Source organism: Chiloscyllium punctatum, chromosome 8 (assembly GCF_047496795.1).
Source record: "Chiloscyllium punctatum isolate Juve2018m chromosome 8, sChiPun1.3, whole genome shotgun sequence".
Taxonomy (NCBI): Eukaryota; Metazoa; Chordata; class Chondrichthyes; order Orectolobiformes; family Hemiscylliidae; genus Chiloscyllium; species Chiloscyllium punctatum.
In genome coordinates, this window is record NC_092746.1 from 88497301 (window position 1) to 88520498 (window position 23198).

At 39.8% G+C, this 23198-nt stretch overlaps 1 protein-coding gene across 4 annotated transcripts in view; it reads left to right on the top strand.

Annotated features, from left to right (window-relative positions):
* acbd5a (acyl-CoA binding domain containing 5a) overlaps positions 1-23198 on the top strand; it is a 75510-nt gene that overhangs the window by 22663 nt on the left and 29649 nt on the right. For 3 of the 4 annotated variants that reach the window (XM_072576004.1, XM_072576005.1, XM_072576007.1), the window contains exons 2-3: positions 5257-5377; positions 11249-11321. In XM_072576004.1, the coding sequence (XP_072432105.1) occupies positions 5257-5377; positions 11249-11321 (194 nt within the window). Of the gene's footprint in view, positions 1-1930; positions 2005-5256; positions 5378-11248; positions 11322-23198 lie in introns of those variants that run through there. The other variant, XM_072576006.1, reaches the window with a different exon arrangement.

Sequence of the window (23198 nt, forward strand, 5' to 3'; positions counted from 1 at the left end):
AAGCAGTTGATGCGGTGTATATGGATTCCAGTAAGGCATTTGAGAAGGTTCCCCATGGTAGTCTGTCCCATGGAGGCATGGGCTTGAGGGTGATTTAGCAGGTTGGATCAGAAATTGGCTAACTGAAAGAAGACAGAGGGTGGTGGTTGATGGGAAATATTCATCCTGGGGTTCAGTTAATAGTAGTCTACCACAAGAATCTGACATATGGTGTGTTAGCTTTTATTGGTAGAGGGATTGAGTTTCAGAACCATGAGGTCATGTTGCAACTGTACAAACCTCTGATGCGGCCACATTTGGAATATTGCATGCAGTTCTGGTCACCACGTTATAGAAAGGATGTGGAAGCTTTGGAAAGGGTTCAGAGGAGATTTACTAGAATGTTGCCTGGTATGGAGGGAAGGTCTTCAGAGGAAAGGCTCAGGCTGTTTTCGTTAGAGAGAATTGAGACATATCAGACAGAGGGTTAGATAGGGTGAACAGTGAGAGCCTTTTTTCCTCAGATGGTGATGGCTAGCATGAGGGGATATAACTTTAAATTGAGGGGTGATAGATATAGGACAGATGTCAGAGGTAGTTACTTTACTCAGAATAGTAAGTGCGTGGAACGGACTGCCTGCAACAGTAGAATTGCCAACTTTAAGGGCACTTAAATGGTTATTGGATAGGCATATGGATGAGAATGAAATAGTGTAGGTTAGATGGACTTCAGATTGGTTTCACAGGTCAGCACAACATAGAGGGCCGAAGGGCCTGTACTGCACTGTAATGTTCTTTGTTCTAAAATCTTGTCATTTTTTTTCAATTATTAACTGGAAATTCAAATCTTAAAAATGATTGGCCACTGGGAGATTGTAGCAATGCTTGAGTCTCCAAACAATTGGGAAATTCACATGTTTAGAATTTACTTTATGTATACTCTACTAATCAGAATTCAGTTTATCTAAGCCAGAGTAAAAGTCAAGTCTCGAGGTCAGCACGTCTGCAATGGATTTTGGTAAATTTAAAGCAAAATACAGAACCGAGCACAAATCGTATTCTTGCCACTTGCACAACCTTTCAACTGTACCATGTCAATGTGTTGGTTTTGGGTGAATATTAGAATTAAAATCCTGACAAGAACATTAATTACTAGCACAAATCTTTATTTTGGCATCTCTCAACTCTTCAAGTGTCTGGTGTTAACTGCCCTGGTTATGACTAAAAATCAATGACATCTGAATTTATAGGAGTAAAGGAAAAGGAGTAAGGCATTCAGCCCCTCGAGCCTGTTGTGCCATTTGCTGAAACCAAGGTGGATCTTTGGCCTATACCCTTTTCATACATTGTGCTTAACAAGAAAAATCTAGCTCTGATTTAAAGTCAACATCAAATCTAGCATCAACTGCTGTTTGTGGAAGAGATTTTCAAATATCTACCAACCTTTCTGTGTACAGAGTTTCCTCACATCTCTCCTGAATAGGCTGGCCCTAACATTTAGACTCTGCCTCCCTAGTTCTGGTTCTAGAATCGCCAACTAGTGGAAATAGTTTATCTTTATTGTGTCCTTTCCTTTTGCTTAGTTGCACATGGAATAATCCCCTGCTGCCAATGGAGAACAAGATATTTGACTTTGATCACGTATTATCTTGCTTTGACATCCATAGCATTGTGATTTTCCATAACTGAAGGCTATATTTGTAAATGTTAAGACTCCTCTTTATTCTCTGATAACCACAATGTGACAGGGAACAACAGATCATACAGACGTAGGAGTGCTCCAGCAAGAAATGTAATATTGCAAACAGCTAAGGGCCAGAAGGCTACCTACCATCATCATTGACAGGAAACTGTAAAATTCCTCCTTTTGTAAATCATTTAAAGAAATGATAAGATGCCACATGCATTCTTTCTTTTTTCTTCCTTTGTTACTGTTTTGTGAAAGGAGAGATGCACTGACATTGGAGGCAGTCCAGAGAAGGTTTGCTAAGATGACCGCAGGCGTGGAGGTATTTTCTTATGAGGGTAGGTTGAGCTTGTACTCATTGTGGTTGAGAAAAATGAGAGGAAACCTTATTGCATGAGTGTCTTCAGGGACTTGACACCGTAAATGCAGGGAGCCATTTTCTCCTTTCAGAAATTCTAGGACCAGAAGGCATGTCAGAGTAAGAGATCATCTATTAATGACAGATGAGGAGGAGTGGAGAGGCTGGGTCATTAAGTATATTTTTAATTAGCAAGGAAATTGAGGGTTGAGGACTGAAGTTGAGGATTATCAGATTAGCCAGCCATGATCTAATCAAATGGTAGAGAAGTCTCAATGGACAGAATAGCCTACTTCTAGAACAAGACCAATAAAAACAGTACAGCATAGGAGCAGGCCCTTCAGCCCTCCAAGCTGATGCTGACCTGTACCTACGTCTTATGATCTTAGCCAAACCTGATGTTAAAATAGAATTTCATAAATAGCAATAAATGGTTGTGATTATAGACACATGGCAGGGACTTAACGATTTAAGGGTATTTGATATTTTGGAATGAGAGGGTAATACATTAAATGACCCAAACTGCATTGCTCATTGGGGAAGACAGAATGAATTCTCTCAATTCACCAATCTCATTTTTGTCTTAGTTGGGGAATCCTCTTATTTTGAAATTGTATCCCCAAGTTCTAGATATCCCCTATGAAGAGAAATATGTTCTAAGCGTCAACTCTGTCAAGGCCCCACAGAATGCTGGTTTCATTTAGATCATCTCCCATTCTTTGAAACTCCAATAAGTATAGGCTCAATCAGTTCACATTTTCCTGGGAAGACAAGTCAGCTTCATTCCAGCAGTCCAGTCAACATTCTGTAATCTGTCTTCAGAACAAGTGTGTTGCTGCTTAAGTCAAGTGACCAATTTGCACATGTGGTTTTACCTATATCCTGTATGGTAGTAGTGAAACTTCCCAAATGTTATTGTCATAGTCAGAGTTATTCAGCATAGAAACAGGCCCTTTGGGCCACAATGTCTGTGCCAAAACAACAAACACAAAATTACACTAATCCAATTTGCCTGTACTTGATCCATAGCCTACTATTTCCTGGCTTTTAAAGTACTTATTCAAATGCTTCTTATATACTTGTTTACTATTTATTATTATTATAATATGTCTGACGTGTTCATTTAGGCAGCTCCTGTTCAAAACTCTTGTTTCTCTCTTTCCCTTTTCATTCTTTCACTGTGTTTGGTATGCTTTCCTTTTATTGGTCAGAGTATTGACTACAGGAGTTGGAAGGTCATGTTGCAGCTGTGCAGGACATTGCTTCGGCCAATTTTGGAATATTGCATGCAATTCTGGTCTCCTTCCTATCGATTGGACATTGTGAACCTTGAAAGAGTTCAGAAAAGATTTACAAAGATGTTGCCAGGCTTGGAGGATTTGAGGTATAAGAAGAGGTTTAATAGGCTGGGGCTGTTTTCTCTGGAGCATCGGAGGCTGAGGGGTGACCTTAGAGGTTTATAAAATCATAAGGGACATGGATAGGGTAAACAGACAAGGTCTTTTCCCTGGGGGAGTCCAGAACTAAAGGGCATAGGTTTAGGGTGAGAGGGGAAAGACATGAGGGACCTAAGGGGCAACTTTTTCACGCAGAAGGTGGTATGTGTGTGGAATGATCTGCCAGAGGAAGTGATGGAGGCTGGTACGGTTGCAACATTTAAAAGGCATCTGGATGAGTATATGAATAGGAAGGGTTTGGGGAATTGGGGCCAGGTGCTGGCAGGTGGGACTAGATGAGGTCAGGACATCTGCTCGGTAGACGAGTCGGACCGAAGGGTCTGTTTCTGTGCTGTACATCTCTATGACTCCGTAATACTTGACTTTCAACACAGTAAAGCAGTGTTTCAGTATTTATTTGTAGTAAATTCACAGATAACTTTTTTAGATATTCTGTAATCACCCTGTTCAGAAACATTTTTTCACAACTCTGGAGCAGGTGGGATTTCAACCCAGGTCTTTTGCCTTAGAGGTAGGGACATCATCACTGCACCACAAGTGTCTTAGCACAATTCTTTTAATGCCATTCTAACACTCCACTTTGCTGTTACTCTAATATCACTGTGGATGATCGGGCACTGAGCAAGTTTGGGGAGGAGACAGACAAATTTTTAATTAGTAATGGGTTAAAGGGTTCTGGACAGTGGGCAGACAAGTTGAATTGAGGTCAAAATAAGATCATCCATGATCATACCAGATGGCAAGGCAAGTCAAGGGGCTGAATTTCCTACTGCTGCTTCAAGTTCTGATGTTCCTATCCCACACTTGACTCATTTGCCTGTCTCCCCAAGTAACTTCATCCCAATCTTCATCTGTTCCTGATTACTGGTACTCCTTTCCCAGGCCACAATCCCTTATACTCAATACCTGTTAACCCTCTTTGAGCCCAGTAATTTTTAGCCCCAGTTCTTTCCATCGTTCCTCTGCAACCTCTTCCCTAGTCCAAAATCCATGAACCAATCAAGTACGTTACCTACCATCCTTTTGGGGAATTGGCTTATTGTAGTGGTAAGAAAGGTGACATTACTGAACTGTGGGCAATTGCCAGGTTTGTAATGGGGCAAAATGGTGATGTGGCAAATAATTATATCCAGAGTTTTCCCAGCAGTGCCCAGCAAATTAAAACTCTATAACTGATGACTACTCAATTTCTGTAGAGTCGGCACTGATATCTACCAAGGTGCTATAGATAAGTAATTTTCACACGTTACACACTATTTTAAAAAAATGTTCTTAAACAGGAGACCAGGAAGTAAAGCTTAACAAAAAAAAAACAAAAACGCTTGCACTCTCTAATTTTGAATATATTTTCTTTTTGCCAACAAACTTGCATAAATGTTCACGTACACAGGTAAATATGAGTGTGAGTATGGGGTTCACGTACCCAATCATGATCTCTATTGCTCATTTTGCTCGTCAAAATTGCATTAACCAAGTTAAGATTCCCACTTAGCTAAATGAGGAATTTGTATTGAACCATCCTAGTAAAGATCAATACCATGTTGGTTCTAATATGAATTGAGAATTGTTAGCTTTTGATTCATTAATTTGTGGCAGCAAATGTAGCAATTAAGCAGGGCACCTGCTGATTGTTGCCTTCTGTTTTGATATATTATTTTGTGGAAGATTTAGTATTATTAGATTTCATTTGCAATGTGATTTGCAACAGTTTTAATTGATTTTTGAAAAGTGAAAATGTTAGACTAATTAGGTTTTTCAAATGTCTTATTAAATAGGTTCATTTCAACCATCAAATGAGCTAATGCTGAAGTTCTACAGTTACTACAAGCAAGCAACCTTTGGGCCCTGCAACACAACCCGACCTGGCTTCTGGGACCTTATTGGCAAATACAAATGGTGATCACAATTGCTATATAGTTTACTGATTGTGTACAATTGTCTAGCTGTACTTGCAGATACATGGGAACATCACCCCTTGCAAGTTTCTCTTCAAGGCACGCACCATCCTGACTTGGAAATAAAACATCAGCCCTTCACAGTTCCTGGGTAAAAATTCTGGAACTATCTCCTTTACACTCCAAAAACTATGGTGTTCATGAAAGCAGCTTACCACCATTTTCTTGGGCAATAAATGCTAGTGTAGTCAGTGAAGCTCACATCCCTTTGAATGAATAGGAGTAAAAAGGGGAGAGTTGAGTGGATAGGTCCGGATAGAGCTCAGAGAGAGAGAGAGAGAGAGATGAAACTAGTAGATAAACAAGGAGATTATGGATAGCAGGCCAGTTGAAAAGAAATGCGGAATATGGAATGATAATTAGAGCAAAGAGTGAGAAAATGGGTGAGCTATACTAAATCAATCCATATAATGTGATAACGAGCCTAGGAATACATGAGAACGGATAATTTATAGCTGTGTCTCCAATTGTCTCCACATCCCTCCTAACTTCAGGATTAGCATAACATAATTTCCTAGCAAATAATCGTTCTAACAAAAGAGCCACCAGTCTTAAAACAATAACTCTGCTTTCTTGCCATAGATGCTGCCAGACCTGCTGAGTTTCTCCAACAATCTTTTTGTTTCAGATTTCCAGCATCCACAGTTCTTTTGTTTTATTTTAGTGACATAACGTTTAATATGAGAACCAGGCCATTCAGGCAGTGATGTCAGGTTGCAATTCTTCACAAAAGGAAAGGAGAAACCTTTCCTGAATACAAACTGTTGAGGCTAAGTTAATTGAAACTTAAGAACATAACAATGTCAGTTTAAAAGTAAAAGATTGGTAGATAAAGTTTGATACAGATTAATAATGATTTAATTCAATAGTAGAGCAGACTTGAGGGAATGAATGGTCTACATCTTTTATTATTCTTTATCATGAATTTTGCATCTTTTTATAAATTATTTCTGATTGGTGCTTCTACTGCATTTGCAATCACTGCACTTGAATACTGCTATGGACAGTTGCTGAATAGTAGTTAAGTTGATCATATCCTTTAATTCATTGCTTCTTTCTCAAGATCATATAGGGGATTTGAAAAGCACAATTTAAATTTTATGTTGGTTAACTTTATTAATTTGACCACATATGTTTTGTGGGTCTCTGCTAGTACAAAACTAAACTGCTGCATTGTAGATTCTTAGTTTGTGTGAATTGGTTAGTAAATAAAAGGGACTAAAATTCAAAAGAAACTCCTTGACTCTAAAATACATTCAGATATTTCCTGAAGACATAAGGAAAAATTGCATTTATACAGAATACCTTAAGTATAGCAAGACAGAATTGGGCTAGAATGACTATCTTTTATATGCATTTAGTAATGGTTGGTAGGTGATAGTAGGTAGTAGGTAAAAACAATGACTGCAGATGCTGGAAACCAGATTCTGGATTAGTGGTGCTGGAAGAGCACAGCAGTTCAGGCAACATTCAAGGAGCAGCGAAATCGATATTTTGGGCAAAAGCCCTTCATCGGGAATAAAGGCAGAAAGCCTGAAGGGTGGAGAGACAAGCTGGAGGAGGGTGGGGGTGGGGAGAAAGTAGCTGATTTTGGCATAGAGATCTTAAGGATTTTTAACATTTGCAAGTTGCCCTCCATCAGGGTTACATCGATCACAATTCTGAAATTCATGTATTTTGAATTGCTTCTTATGAAATAAATCATTCTTTATCTTCAAGTCAGTACTCATCTACCCTTGTCAATCATAAATATCAGCTTTAATGTTCGACCAATGTTGGCTGGAGAATGTGGTAAAGGGATTTTTTTCCTCATAGTGGACATGAAATGCTCCTGACTGACAAATGCATATCTGTTTCCTTTATGCATAGTGTTTTGATGTAGAAGTTGCATTTCTCTAAGCAAACACAATGGTCGCTGAGGTTAACCTTCACTAAATTTTCAGTGATAACTGTTTTTTGTTTGACTGAATTTTTTAATGTTGTGTTCATTTATTGTTCGTATAATGTTCCTGATTTCTTTTTGTTTAGATTTTAGCAGTAGCAAGCAGATGCTGGGGAAAAGATGAATAATTGTTTTGTCTTTGTTCCCTGACTGTTATCTAAGAGAGCTGAAATAAATCGGTTCACTGTTCAATAATTACTAGGTTTAGTACTTCAACAAATGTGTTTGCCATGTATGAAGTAACATTGGCTTTACTCCCTGTCCAACCATTAATATTGTAGCTAATGACTAGTCTTTCTTTTTGTTAAAACGGTCTTACTTTTGATGGGAAATCTGAAATTAAAACTTGTGAAAGTTTCTCCCACATTAAAAGTTCACCATGTTCAGAAGGTCACTATGAAATATGGCACTTTGAGATTTCCAACTATTGTTTAAGCAGAAAAAATTGCAGTAGCTCTTATGTGCCAAAGTAATACGATAAAGGGGAACATTGAAGTTTCATAAACTGGTCAAGACCAGCAGAATATTAACTTTTCAAAATTAATGACTAAACTATAAGTAGCTTGAATGTTAAGATTTTGGGTTATTTTTTGTTTAACTTTAGAGGAACATTGTATGCCCATGGCAGCTTAAAAAAAGTTTTTGGAGCTATTTTCCTGTTCAGACATGTTTATGTTATTTTATGGAAAGATGCTAAATGGGGATTAAATGTTTCCTCTTAGAGATGCTTTGAGAGTGGTAAACAATCTTCAGCTTTTGCAGATCTTCACAGCAATGAAAGAGACTTACTAGCATTTATGCAGTGCTTTTCACAACCTCAGGCTGTCAAAGTGCTTCATTGCCAAGATTTGCTAATTCATCATCTTTGGTTTCAAGGTTTGCACTTCCATCTGTTAAGGCAGAAGGCTATATTTTTATTTGAGTACATAATCCAGGCTGTCACTTTTCTTGTGGGGTTCTGGCAAGTGCAGTATTGTTAGGAGGTCTGTTTTTGGACTGTGGCCTCTACTGTTTCATTTGGAATGAAAGATGCCACAGCAGATTACAATACTGACAAAGACATTCATCGAATGTCCTTGGCAATGTTTATTTCTTATCCAACATTACTAAGCTAGATTTATCTGGTCAGCTCTCACTTGTTTGTGGGACCTTGTGCACAGCATTATCTGGCTTATTGACTGTACTTAAACTGCTTCGTTGATCATGAGGTGGTTCTTGGATATCCTGAATTTATGAGAGAAGTTGCTTGGATGGAAGTTGACTCTATCAGTTTTGCTGAAAATGTGTTGCTGGAAAAGCGCAGCAAGTCAGGCAGCATCCAAGGAGCAGGAGAATCAACATTTCGGACATGAGCCCTTCTTTCCAGCAACACATTTTCAGCTCTGATCTCCAGCATCTGCAGTCCTCACTTTCTCCTCTTTATCAATTTTCCCTCTTTGCTTGATTCACACAGTGGGGAAACTGCATGAGGGTCACATCATAGCTAAGTCAAGAGTGTGGCGCTGGAAAAGCACAGCTGGTCAGGTAGCATCAGAGGAGCAGGAGAATCAATAAAGAGTCAACTTCCATCCAAGCAGCTTCTCTCAAATTCAGGATATCCACCAACTACCTGATGATCAACCAAAGAGTTTAAGTAAAGTCAATATGCCAGATAATGTGCTGCACAAAGTCACACAAACAAGTGAGACCTGACCAGATAAATCTAGCTTTGTAATGTTGGGTGAGAAATAAACATTGCCAAGGACATTCGGTGAGTGTCTTCATCAGTATTGTACTTTGCTGTGGGATTTTCCATTCCAAAAGGAAACAGTAGAGGCCACAGTCCAAAAACAGACCTCCTAACAATACTGCATTGTCAGAACTCCACAAGGAAAGTGACTGCCTGGATTATGTACTCAAATCACTGGATAGGAACTTAGAAATATGGCCTTCTGCCTTAACAGATCTAAATGCAAACCTTGAAACCAAAAATGATGCATAAGCCCTTCATTCAATCCTTCAGGGACACAGGTTGCCAACTTGTGGGTTGCTTCAGGGAACATCTCTGGGACACTCACATCAACCAATCCTACCGCCTCCTGGCTGAACACTTCAATGCCCCCTCTCACTCATTCCGCAAAGGATATGCAGGTCCTGGGCCGCCTCCATCACCAAACTCTTACCACCTGATGCCTGGAGGAAGAACGCCTCATATTCCGCCTTGGGATCCTGCAACCACACAGGATCAATGTAGATTCCCCCACATTATCCCAGTCCCAAGCCTCCAACTTGGCACAGCCTTCTTGATGTATCTGTCACCTTTCCCATCTATCACCTTCTCCCCCACCTTCATCCACTTATCACACTCCGTTACCTCCCCCCTCCAATCTCACCCCTCTTCCATTTATCTCTCAGTCCTCCACCCCACAAGCTTCACCCCTGATGAAGGGCTTATGCCCGAAACGTCGATTCTTCTGCTCCTCCGATGTTGCCTGACCTGCTGTGCCTTTCCAGCACCACACTTCTGACTGATCTCCAGCATCTGCACTCCTCACTTTCTCCTCACCTGCTGGATCATATGGCTCTTTTTCTTCTGTATTGCAATTGCATAGTTTCTGGGTCTTTTTGTTTTGGTTCATGAGACAGTATCGCAGATCTTTAACGTTGCTCCATATTAATTGTGCTATAATTTGTTTAGAATCATGTAAGAACTCTGAAAATTGTTGTTTTGAGTTAGACAATGATGAAGTCTTAAATCCAAATGAACAAGTTTGTTTCATTATAGATAATAGTTCAATGATTTGTAAATTAGGAATTTAAATTCATTTGGTTTTTTTGTTGGATAAAATAAAAACAGAAGGATGAGCCATTCAGTCCCTTGAGCGTGCTCCATTATTCAAGAAGATTGTGTGCTGATCCAATCTTGACCTTAGCTTCACTTTTCTGCCTGTGCTCCAGAGACATTCTCTCCGTAGATCAGAAGTAGGCTGGCTTTGGTCTTTAATGTATTCAGTGACTCGGCCTCCAAAGCTCTCTGAATAAAGAATTTGTAAGATTTATCACCCTCTGAGAAAATAAATTCCTTCTAATCTCTGAAGTAGTAACACTTTATTTTGAAAATTTGCCTTATAGTTGCAGATTCCTTCATGAGAAAAAAAAACATCTTTTCAATTTCTTCCCTGTCAAGACCTTCAGAATATTATTTCTTTTGTAGCTATGGGTATGTTTGCCGAGTTGGGAAGTTGATCTGCAACTGTTTTGTCCTCAGTCTAGATGACATCCTCAGTGCTTTGGAGCTTCCTGTGAAGCGCTGCTGTGCTGTTTTCTGGAATTTATTTGGTTCAGTTCCTGTGACTTCTGGTTGTTCGTTGTAGTGGTTGGTATATTGGGTCTAGGCCTATGTGCTTTTTGATGCAGTCCGTGGATGAGTGCCATGTTTCTAGAAATTCTCTGGCTGTTCTTTATTTAGCTTGTCCTATGATCGTTGTGTTATCCCAGTCGAATTATCTCTTAGTAAAATTAACTGTCTTTCATCTCTACCGTAAATGTAATAGGCCCAAATTGCTCAGTCTTTCATTATAAGACAATCTCTTGATTCCAGAAATCAACCTGGTATAAACTTTCTCTAAACTGCCTCTGATGTGGAGATATTTGTGTCATTGAGTGTAAAAGTTGGAGGAAGAGGAAAGAGCAGAAAATTTCATTTGTCAAGTTGGGCATTTCCTTTAAATTTAAGTTGCCTGACATTTATCGTAATAAATTCTTTCCACTGGGCTTTGAAGATTTAAATTTGAAATTTGCTGGATGTGGTTTAATATGGTTGGAGCTTGAAAATTGGTTTGCATTTTGTCATAACTCATTAAAAGAAATGCCTTCCTGTGTTTATAATAGGGATGCTTGGAATTCCCTGGGAGACATGTCAAAAGAAGAAGCTATGATTGCCTATGTTGAGGAAATGAAAAAGGTAGGATAAATTATTGCACAGATTTTTGAAGCTCAGCTGATAATTGTGACTAAACCACAAATGTAATTATACACTTTCAGGGATCCATGTAAATGTTGATATATCCCAGAATGTGTCTGTTATTCCAAGAAAATTATTGTTATAATTGTGAAAGCTGCTTTTAATTTTTGGGATGAAGGAAACAATGTGTGAGTAAGTAAAGAAACTAATGACTTTTCGGTACTTGAATTCCATTGTGGTGTGAATTCATATAAATTATTTTGCATTGATCTTCAGCAGGGAATATGAAGTGCCAGAGACGTAAGGCAAGCCAAAATCACATGGAATAAATTACTCAGTGGAATACAAGTTTACAAACCGAGGAAGCTCAAAGGCCAAAAGGGAATGAGGGAGGGAGCCAGAAGGATGGATAGACAGTAGTGGGAAGGAAGGACCCAGACAGAGAGAGACAAGAGACAGAAAAGCTGGGAGACAGCCTGATGGATGGGAATGTGAGAGCTACACAAATGGGCAGGGAAGAGGAAGGTGGAGTTGGACATTCTGGTATTAAAGGAAGAGGTGCCATAAATTGGAAAACTGCCAATTCCAGTTTTGTTTAGGGTAGAGATGAGAAACACAAATTCTAAACTTATAATCCAAATATTTATTTTTAGGAAAGCAAGACTAGGGATGCTGAGGTGAGGTAGGAGTCAATAAAAGGGAAAAACATACTTGACCCCATCCTCACTGATATGTTTGTCACAGATGCATTTGCCCACAAGACGCTGTGGGCTGTCAACAGCAGGAGAATGGTACTTCAACACAATCTCCAACCTCATTGCTTGGCAAATCCCCCACATTACCATTACCATCAAGCTAGGAGTTCAAATCTGATTCCAGGAAGAGAGCAGGAGGACATGCCAAGAGCAGCATTGGCTATACCTAAAAAATTAGCAGTCCAGCTGTTGAAACTACAAAACATGACTACTTGTATGATAAGTGACAAAAGTAGCAAGCGATAGAGCTAACAGCTTCCCAACCAGTGGATCTGTTCTAAACTCTGGAGTCCTGCTGCATCCAGTTGTGAATGGTGATGGACAATTGTAAAACTCACTGGAGGAGAAAACTCCACAAATAGCTCTGTGCTAAAGATGGGAGAGCTCAACATATCCATACAAAAGAGAAGACTGAAGCATTGTCAGCAGTTTTCAGCCAGAATTGTCAAGTGAATGATCTATCTCAGATTCCTACAGAATCTGCAGCATGCCAATCTTTAGTCAATTTGATGCACTCCATAGGATATCAAGAAATGGCTGAAGGCACTGGATACTGCAAAGGCTGTGGGCCTTGGCAACACTCTAGCAATAGTATTGAAGATATGTGCTTCAGAACTTGCTGTGCCTGTATCCAAGCTATTCTACTATCGCTAAAATCTATTTGACAATGTGGAAGCATGTCCAGGTCCTATGGACAAATCCAACCCAGCCCCATGCTACTTGTCCATCAGCTGATCATCAGTAAAATCATGGAAGGGATTTTCAACAGTGCTGTCAAGCAGTATCTGCTTAGCAATAACTGACACTGAGCTTGGATTCTGCCAGGGCTACTCCGATCTTGACATCATTACAGCCTTGTTTCAAAAAATGAACAGAAGAATTGAATTCTGGAAGTGAGGTGAGAGTGACAGTCCTTTAACATCAAGTCTGCATTTGACTGAGAATGACATCAAGGAGCCCTAGCAACTGGAATCAGTAGGAAAGTTCTCTTAAGTTCATGCGTAGCACAAAGGAAAATGTTTATGCTTGTTAAAGGTCAGTAACTGGGGCTTCAGAACATCTCTGCAGGTTCCAAAGCCCAACCATTTAATTTGCTTCATATGTCAGAAGTGGAATGTTCATTGGACAATTTCTAAAATCACTGGCAATACCTCAGATAGTGATGTAGTCCTTGTCCATACACAGCAAGATGTTGGTGATGGAGTGGGCAACAGGTGGAACTTGAACCCAGCCTTCCAGATCCAGGGTAGAGACACTACAGCTGTGCACACAAGGGCTGAGAATTCAAATTTTGCATTGACTGTGGCAAGATTTGAACCACGGTCCCCAGAATATTAGCTGGGTTTCTGCATTAATAGTCTAGCAATAATACCATTATTGTCCATCACTGCCCCCTCTGACCTATTACCTTTTTCCTCACCTTCATCCACCTAGCGCTCTCCTAGCAACTCCCCCCAATCCACCTATCGCTTTCCCAGGTATCTTTCCCCCCAGCCTCCCTCATATTTATCTCTCAGCCCCGATCCACAACCCTCGTTCCTGATGAAGGGCTTATGCCCGAAACATTGATTCTCCTGCTCCTCAGATGCTGCCTGACATGCTTGCTTTGCCACACAACTCTAATCTCCAGCATCTGTAGTTGTCCCTTTCTCCTAACATAATACCACCTGACTATCACCTCCATATAATAATACCCTATTATACTCCATTTTGAAGTGTTTTGCTCTGTTTTGTTTTCTTTTATTTTAAAATGCTTTGAATTAGATTTTGTTTATTAGTACAGTATTTGCAGATGGAATTTCATCTATTATATTTGAATGAAGAAAAAGTCCTAGTAGCTTCCTACACTGCCTTAATTTTCATCTCATTTGGAAAGTGCTGACTGGAGAAAGTCAGCATGTTGAAAAGGTGTGTGTATGTCGTGTTTGAGCTTGAAACTTAGTCAGAAAATGGGCACAGAGCTCTAACATATTGCTATGTGTGTAAAAGGTGGTACTGTACCAGGAATACCATCATTTACAAAATTTGCTTCCAAATTTGATGGAAGGCTGTTATTACACTTGGTTAATCTTTAAAACTGGGTAATAGTAACTAAGCTGAAACTTTTCACAATTCTGAAAGGAAAATAAAGAACAGGCCATCAAATTAAACAACATTTTACTAAACAACAAAATGCTGGAACAGAACATTGATGTAAATGTTTCTTCCTCGTTTTACACTGCATATAATGTCAAAGCGTAGCTCATTATTCAAAAGTCATATGCAAGAATGATGAGGATTTGAAGCTTTGTATGAAGTTGGAGTATGTATTAGTCACAATAAATCTGTTTACTAATTAATGTGAAGTAACAATCATCCTCACCTGTTCTTGCCAAAATCATATACAATTCTGTTTTTACTCTTTTCACTTGGCATAACTCTCTGCTTGCTTTCTGTAGCAGTCCCTGGCTTTTTTTGGAAGCGTTGAGTTTTTAAAAAAATGTAAGTTAGATCTATGTGTAAATATACTGCAAATACAGCATTTTGTATTTTAAGGATCAGACCAAACATTGAATCAGTACTGCAACTGAACAGATTGTGGACATCTACCAAGGAGCAATTTCATTTTTGCTCAAATTTGCACCTAAAATAAAATTGATTTGCTAAGAAGAATCTTACTTATGTCCAATTGCTTTAAATTGAGAAACTGTCTAAAGGTGTTTTTGTTTTATTTTGTTTCTGTGTTTTGAATAAATTAATTACAGTTATGTTGTACCATTATTCTAAAAAACAATCCAAGGTACTTGATAGAAACATAATTAGGCAAAGCTTGATATTGAGCAAATGAAGGTCATAATAGGAGGGCTGTAGAAACATTTGGTCAAACAAGAGATTTTAAGAAAAGTTAATAAGTTTATGGAAGGAATTCTGGAGCTTTGAGCCAATATGGCTGAAGGATTTTATAGTACAGCCTTTTGACCCATTTGAGTCTGCACTGACAGAAAACTATTCAAATCCTCACTAGTCCCACTTTTTATAGCACCTGGTCCAAATCCTTGAATATTATGACATTTCAAGAACTCTACCAAGTACTTTTTAAAGGTTGTAACTTTTCCTACCTCAATTATCCTCCCAGGCAGTGCATTCCAGATTCCCACCATCCTCTGGGTGAAAAACTTTTCCTCATCCCCTCTGACTCTCCTGCATTCCACCTTAAAACTTTGTCCCCTTGTAATTGACCCTCCAACTAGGAAAGAGCTGTTTCCTATTAGGTGTATCCATACCCCTCATAATCTTCATGACAATCACCTGATGAAGGAGCGTTGCTCCGAAAACTAGTGTGCTTCCAATTAAACCTGTTGGACTATAACCTGGTGTTGTGTGATTTTTTTTAACCTCATAATCTTATACACTTCAATCAGGTCCCCTCTCAGCTAGTCTGTCTGTACTCCAGAGAAAACAACCTGAGCTTATCCAGATTTTCTTTATAGCTGAACTGCACCATTTCAGGCAACAATGTGGTGAAGCTTCTCTACACCAACTCCAGTACAATCACGTCATTCTTATATTTCGGTGACCAGAACTGCAAACAGTGCTTCAGCTGTGACCTAACCAAAATCCTATACAGCTCCAACATAGCCTCTCTGCTCTTAAAAGTATCCTTTTGAACTACCCTAATAACGTGTCCTGCCACCTTCAGGGATCTGTGGACAAGTATCCCAAGAGCTGTCTGTTCCCCTGAGCTTCCTAGCATCCTGCCGTTCAGAGTATTCCCTTGTCATCTTACTTCTTTGAAACTGCATCATCTCACACTTTTCAGTGTTAAATTCCATCTGCCACAGAGATATCCATCTAAGCAACTTGTTTATATCCTCCTGTAACCTAAGACCACTTTCCTCACCAACTATTCTTAAATCGTTCACAATTTTTCAGCATTAACATTGAATTTCATGAAACACACATTTATTAGTTCCTCCCAATCAAAATTCACCTCTCATTGTAATTGGTCCTAGCTGCTCTCAAGATAGTCAAGTTCCTTTCTACTCATTAGCAGCCCTCAGAGTTTTGTATTATCAGATAACGTGATACCAACACAGCCAGGTAGGAACAAATTTCTGCAGATGTTGGAATCTGTATTTAAATCAAAAAATACTGGAGATCATAGTGGGTCAGGGAGCATCCATAGACAGAGAGCAAGCTAACATTTTGAGTCTAAATGCCACTTCTTCAGCTCTGATGAAGAGTCACCTAGGCTCAAAACATTAACTTGCTCTCTCTCCATGGATGCTGCCTGACCTTCTGTGACTTCCAGCATTTTTGTGTTTTCACTGCCACAGACAATCTGTTGCATGCTTTCAACATTTTTAAAATGATAATGCTCATGGAACTTCAGTGGTTACTTTCTTTTGCAGACACATTTTCTATTCGGCACCAGAGGTGGCTGATCGAAAATGGCATGTATTCAAGATGGAGTTTCTGCTCTGGACTTTAATGTCACTGAACAGGTTAACTCCTAACTGCAGATCTTTGGTTACATGCAGCAGGGCATCCCACAAGATTGTAGAAACCAGAGTGCAGTAATTGCATCATTTTCTTGCTGTCTCTGCAGCTGAGCTACCTCATCACTAAGATGTTTGGGCTTGCACTTTGATGAACAAGTTGTCGTCATTTTAAACAGTTGGTAATGATGACCTCCCAGACCTTAGCATTGAAGTTAAAATAAAACAAAGAACGACAGATATTGGAGATCTGAACCAAAAACAGAAACTCTTCAGTTCTGATTATGAAATGTCAACTATGCTTTTTTCCCCACGAATGCTACCAGAAGCACTGAGTTTTGCCAACAATTCTGTTTTGGTTAACATTGATGCTATTGTGCTTAATGGAGAGCTTCAGAGTATCTTTGAATACTCTTCTTTCCTCTTCTTTGAAAAATTAATAGAGTTAAGAAAACAAAACCTGGCAGAGGCAATGTTTTTTGGCTATCCAGTCCCAGTGGCCAATCTGTCATAATCGATTTTGCAGGACCTTTGCTTAAATATTTATAGTCTTGGCTTCAGAAAGGCATGAGGGCTGTTTGGAGATCCTGTTGAGTTCATATCATGAAGTGGAGACATTAATGATGGAATTTTACGTGTGCTGTTCTGTGTCATTGAAGCACAGTCCTGGTCACCAGTGCGGTACAGGAGTGTGGTCGTGGCACTGATTTATCCATTGGGACTTTATAGAGGTCTTTGTTGTCAAATAGTGGATGCCACTGACTGTATAAAGCTGAACTAGTACAGCTGATGTGTTGGTTTGCCTTGTCAGCGTTGGCCTTTTGAGAGGAGCAGCTGCCAAGGTCTTGGAAGTGCTCAGCATATTGCAGAGTCTGTCCTTCAGTATGCATGGCAGATGGAATATTTGACTGACTAGGTGTGGGTTGGTATGGGTTTGAATTATGCCAGACATGATGTCACTGTTTTAGGTCATCACCAGGACTGGTTCAATGAAAGCAATGGTCAGGGCTCTGGAGGAGTTTAGTACAGTTGGATATTTTAAATTCTATTTTTCTAATGTTGAGTTGGATGTATGAAAGTTCTGCATGTCCTTTAAATCTACATTCTTGTCTGTCCTTGAAGGTTAACAAAACAAACCTTGTATCAACCAACAGCTAGTCAGCCAAATATTCCACCTGCCGTGCATATTGAAGGAGAGACTCTGCAACTCTATCTTGATAATTTCTTTCCTTTTTATGGAGTAAAGGTGTCACTAACAAGGCTGTAATTTGCTACCTTTTTCCTATTTGACCTTGAACTGATGGGTTCTCTAGGCCATTTCAGAGGCCAATTAAGAGCCACCACATTGCTGTGGGCCTACAGTCACATGCAAATTTCCTCCCTTAAATTACATTAGTGAACCAAATGGTATTAGTGTTATTGACAACGGTTACATGATTGCATTCGACTTGCTTGTAACTTCCAGATTTTATTGAATTCAAATTTCACCACCTACCATGATAGGATTCAAATCATATTTAGGGTGGCTCAGTGGCTAGCTCTGCTGCCTCACCTGCGTTTGATTTCACCCTCCGGCAACTGTCTGTTTGGAGTTTGCACATTCTCCCTGTGTCTGTGTGCGTTTCCTCCCACAATCCAAAGATGTGCAGGTTAGGCGAATCAGCCATGCTAAATTCCCCATAGTGTTCAGGGATGTGTAGGTTAGGTGCATTAGTCAGTGGTTAGTGTTGAGTAATAGGTTAGAGGATGGGTCTGGATGGGTTATTCTCCAGAGGGTAGGTGTGGACCTGTTGGGCAAAATGGCCTGTTTCCACACTGTAGGAATTCTATGATATGCCTAAAGCATTATCCTGGAGTTCTGGATCACCACATTGTAACAACATCTTCACTTACCCATAAATATGATGATGTTAGGGGAAAGCCTATATAGAGTTGTTTCCCTATATAGCTGGGGTCAGAGCCCTGCCTACCCACAGTTTCAGAATAAAAATCACAATCTGGAGGCAATGCTATATTTTAATTCCAATATGAGTTGTGTACTACGTGTAATTTGGTTATTGAGGAGTTAGTTGGCATCTATTCTGGTTTGAGAATTAAAACACCAATAGCAGCTTATTTATAGAAACAGATATTGCATCATTAGTGAATGTGAATGTAAACATTAAATTTCCATTTAAAAATCAAGGTATGGCTCTCTATTTCTAACCTACTTCTCTTGAGGTTTAACAAAAATAACTGCTGCATATTCACTTCATAATTAAAATGTAATGAAATTTCCCAGCAGATCTTTGTTCCTCAGTAGAAAAAAATTAAAATGCCTTACTGTTTTATTTAAACTTTTGATGTATCACTTAATCAGTATTATTTGTAGAATATTTTTGGTGCACTTTTTTTTTAAAAGTTCAATAATAGAAAAAGACATGTTAGTGTTGATTGTGCCATTTAAGTTACCCTTTCAAGATCTGCAATGTCTTTCCTTAACGACTGCACATCTCTCTCGCTCTCGCTCGCTCCTTCTTGACTAAGCTCATGATCATCTGCAGTCATATTTCCTTATGTGATTTGGTTTGATTTGGTTTATTTATTGTGACGTGTACCAAAGTACAGTGAAAAGCTTTGTTTACGAGCAGTACAGGCAAATCAGAGTAAGCAAGGATATACAGATCAGAATGACAGAGGCATACAGGTTACATTGCACAGGCATGCACTAGGAGAGAGCAATGTTAGTAAGGACAGCATTATTTGAGGCTAGAGAGTTCATTGATCAGTCTAATAATGGCCAGGGAGAAGCTGTTCCTGAACCAGCATGTGTTCAGGCTTCTGTATCTTCTGTGTGATGGGAGAGGTTGTAGGAGATCATTACAAGCGTAAAATTGGTCCTTGGTAATGTTGACAGCCTTTCTGTGTCCATGGATGGAAGGTTGGCAGCCGCGATGGTCTCGGCTACACACACCACCTTCTGTAGTTTATTACCGTCTTGGGCAGAGCAGTTGCCATACCAGGCCATTATGCATCTGGACAATATACTTTCATTGATGCATCTGTCAAAGTCAGTGAGGGTCCTTATGGGTGCGCCAAATATCCTGAGCTGTCTGAATAAGAAATGTTGTGCTGGCTTATCCATCGCATCTACTTGGGAAGTCCAGGACCGATTGTCTGTTCTTGTCACTCTGTGGAACTTGACACTCTCCAGCCTCTCGACCTCTGTTCCATTGATACAGATAGTGATGTGTTCTCCTCCTTTCTTTCTGAAATCAATGATCAGTTCTTTAGTATTGCTGACGCTGAGAGAGAGGTTGTTCTCAATGCACCATGTCACCAAACACTCTATATTTTGATTTGGTGTCCACTTTTATTTGGTAATGCTAGAACAAAGCTCTATGGATATCTATCCAAGTGAAAGGTATTATATAAATATAAGTTATTGACATTGCAAAGCACAAATAGTAAATCAATAAATGACCATTAATCAACTTGAGATAAGTGCAGTTAGAAATACAAATATGATCTGCAAGTCGGTAGAGGCTGCAGGTTAACACAGATTGGAATCTAAATGTTAAACAGTAAATGACATTTGGGAAGGGCAACAAGTGAAGAAAAAGTAGAAGGGTAGCTCAATTAATTAATTATGGTGTTACCACAATAGAGAGGGATAACCAAAATTCAGCAAAATAAGTGGTTTGAGTGCAGATGTGAAATGGTAAAGGTAAGAAGTCATTTATAGATGTGGTATACAGGACCCCTAACAGTGACTACATTGTAGGGTGGAATATAAAGGTAGAAATAGTGGGAGCTTGTCAGAAAAGTGGACCGATCATGGGCAGTTTTAATCTATGCATAGACTGAAAAAATCAGATGGTCAAAGTAGCGTAGATGATTTCATAAAATGTTTTCAGCCTGGTTCCCAAGCATGTTCTGAGAAACTAAGCAGAGAGCAGGCTATACAAGTCTTGGTATTGTGCAGCAAGATGAGATGATTTAATGACCTTGTAATGAAGGCAATGAAGTAACAGTGATCATGATGTGATTGAATTTTACGTTCATTTTGAGTGAGAGAAGAATAGTTCCAAGACTGTATTATGAACTTCAAAGAACAAAGGTTTTGAGGACACTAAAGCAAATTGACAAGTTAGGTTGAGCATATGTCAATTGTGATGTAGTGACAAATGCCTAAGGGGATAATTTGACATAAGGTGCATTCTGGTATAATATGTATTTCGCTAACATGAGTTGGTATAGCGAGTTTGATGAATTGTGGACACTATTTGGATGACGCAAACTTTCAATCAAACAGGTATAGAAATTTTCAATCATGATCTTCTACAGTGTGATTTTCTACAGCAGTTTTCTAAAGTGACAGCTACAAAGGAATGCATCTTTCACATTTTACCAGAACATAAAAAGAAAGCAAAATTCCAGAGGGAGGAATTACTGTCTATGATTAATTTCAAGTTGAATGTACTATCAAACTTTAAAAAAAAATCTGTACCAAGATGGGTGACAAGCCAGAAGATTTGGACATAATGTAAAAATAAAGGAATGACATAAAAATTCATAAGGAGAGAAAATTACAGAAAGCTAGCTGGAAATATTAAAATTGATTCCTGGAGCTTCTGTAGATTTTTACCTCAAAAAGCAGATAATAAGTAAATGCTGATCTGACAGAAAGTGAGCTTGAGGAACTAAGAATGCAAATAAGAATAGGGCACTTGATTTGAATAGGTGTATTTATTATGCGAGGTAAAAACAAGGTCTGTAGATGCTGGACACCAGAGTCTGCAGGGTGTCTGCAGAGTGGAGAAATAAATGAGGGGGTGGGGTGGGAGTGGGGAGAAAGTAGCATAGAGTACAGTAGGTGAATGGGGGTGGGGATGAGGTGATAGGTCAGAGAGGAGAGTGGGGAAGGTAGCAAAGGGTACAATGGGTGAATGGGGGTGGGGATGAGGGTGATAAGTCAGAGAGGAGGATGGAGTGAACAGGTGGAAAGGAAGATAGGCAGGTAGGACAGGTCATGGGATGGTGCTGAGCTGGAAGGTTGGAGCTGGGGTGAGGTGGAGCTAGGAGAAATGAGGAAACTGGTGAAATCCACATTGATGCCATGGGGTTGAAGTGTTCCAAGGCAGAAGATGAGGCATTCTTCCTCCAGGTGTTGGGTGGTGAGGGAGTGGCGGTGGAGGAGGCCCAGGACCTGCATGTCCTCGGCAGAGTGGCAAGGAGAGTTGAAATGTTGGGCCACAGGGCAGTGGGATTGATTGCTCCGGTGTCCTGGAGATGTTCCCTAAAGCGCTCTGCTAGGAGGTGTCCAGACTCCCCAATGTAGAGGAGACCGCATCGGGAGCATCGGATACAATAAATGACATTGGATGTACAGGTAAAACTTTAATGGATGTGAAAGGCACCTTTGGGGCCTTGGATGGAGATGAGGGAGGACGTGTGGGCGCAGGTTTTGCAATTCCTGCGGTGGCAGGGGAGGGTGCCAGGAAGGGAGGGTGGGTTGTTGGGGGGCCATGGACCTGACTAGGTAGTCACGGAGGGAACGGTCTCTGCGGAAAGCGGAAATGGGTGGGGAGGGAAATATATTCCTGGTGGTGGGGTCCGTTTGGGTGGTGGCGGAAATGCCGTCGGATTATGTGGTTTATGTGAAGGTATTCAGGCTAAAATTAACATCCAAGAAATAGCTGTAAATTGAGGAAATAGGCTGGAGAAATACAAACAAATTGCTACGGATTTTATTTTTAAAACGTTCATGGCATGGGTGTTAATTGGCTAAGTCAGAATTTATTACCCATCCCTAGTTGCTCAGAGGTCAGTCTAGAATTATCCACAATGCTGTGGCTCTTTCATCCTATGGACACCAGAACAGGTAAGGATGGAATATTTCCTGAAGGGCATAAATGAACCAGATGGATTTTTATGATAATTGGAAAGGGTTGCATGGTCGTCATGACCTATGAAGGGGTACTGGGTCAGTTAGAACTATATTCACTGGAATTTAGAAGAAGAATGAGAGGTCATCTCATAGAAATCGTAAAATTCTAACAATACTAGACACACTAAAGCAGAAGGAGCATTCCTGATGATTGGGCATCTAGAGGTAGTGGTCATGATCTAAGGATATGGGATAGGTTATTTAGAACTGAGATGAGAAATTACTTCACCCAGAGAATGGCGAGCCTGTCGAATTAGGCAAAAGTGAGGTCTGCAGATGCTGGAGATCAGAGTCAAGATTAGTGTGGTTCTGGAAAAGCATAGCAGGTCAGGCAGCATCTGAGGAATAGGAAAATCAACGCTTTGGGCAAAAGCCCTTCATTAGCCGTTCCTGTGAAGGGCTTTTGCCCGAAACGTCAATTTTCCTGCTCCTCGGATGCTGCCTGACCAGCTGTACTTTTTCAGCACCACTCTAATCTTGAGCCTGTGGAATTATCTGCCACTGAAAGCAGTTGAAGCTAAAATATTGATTATTTTCGAGAAGGAGTTAGACATAGTTCACAGGGCCAAAAGTATGGGGAGAAAGCAGGAACGTGGTACTGAATTAGATGGATGTCCACAATTTTATTGAATGGTGGAGCAGGTTCAAAGGGCTGAATGACCTACTTATGCCCGTATTTTCTACATTTTGTGTCATCATTAAGCCAGCTTTTTAT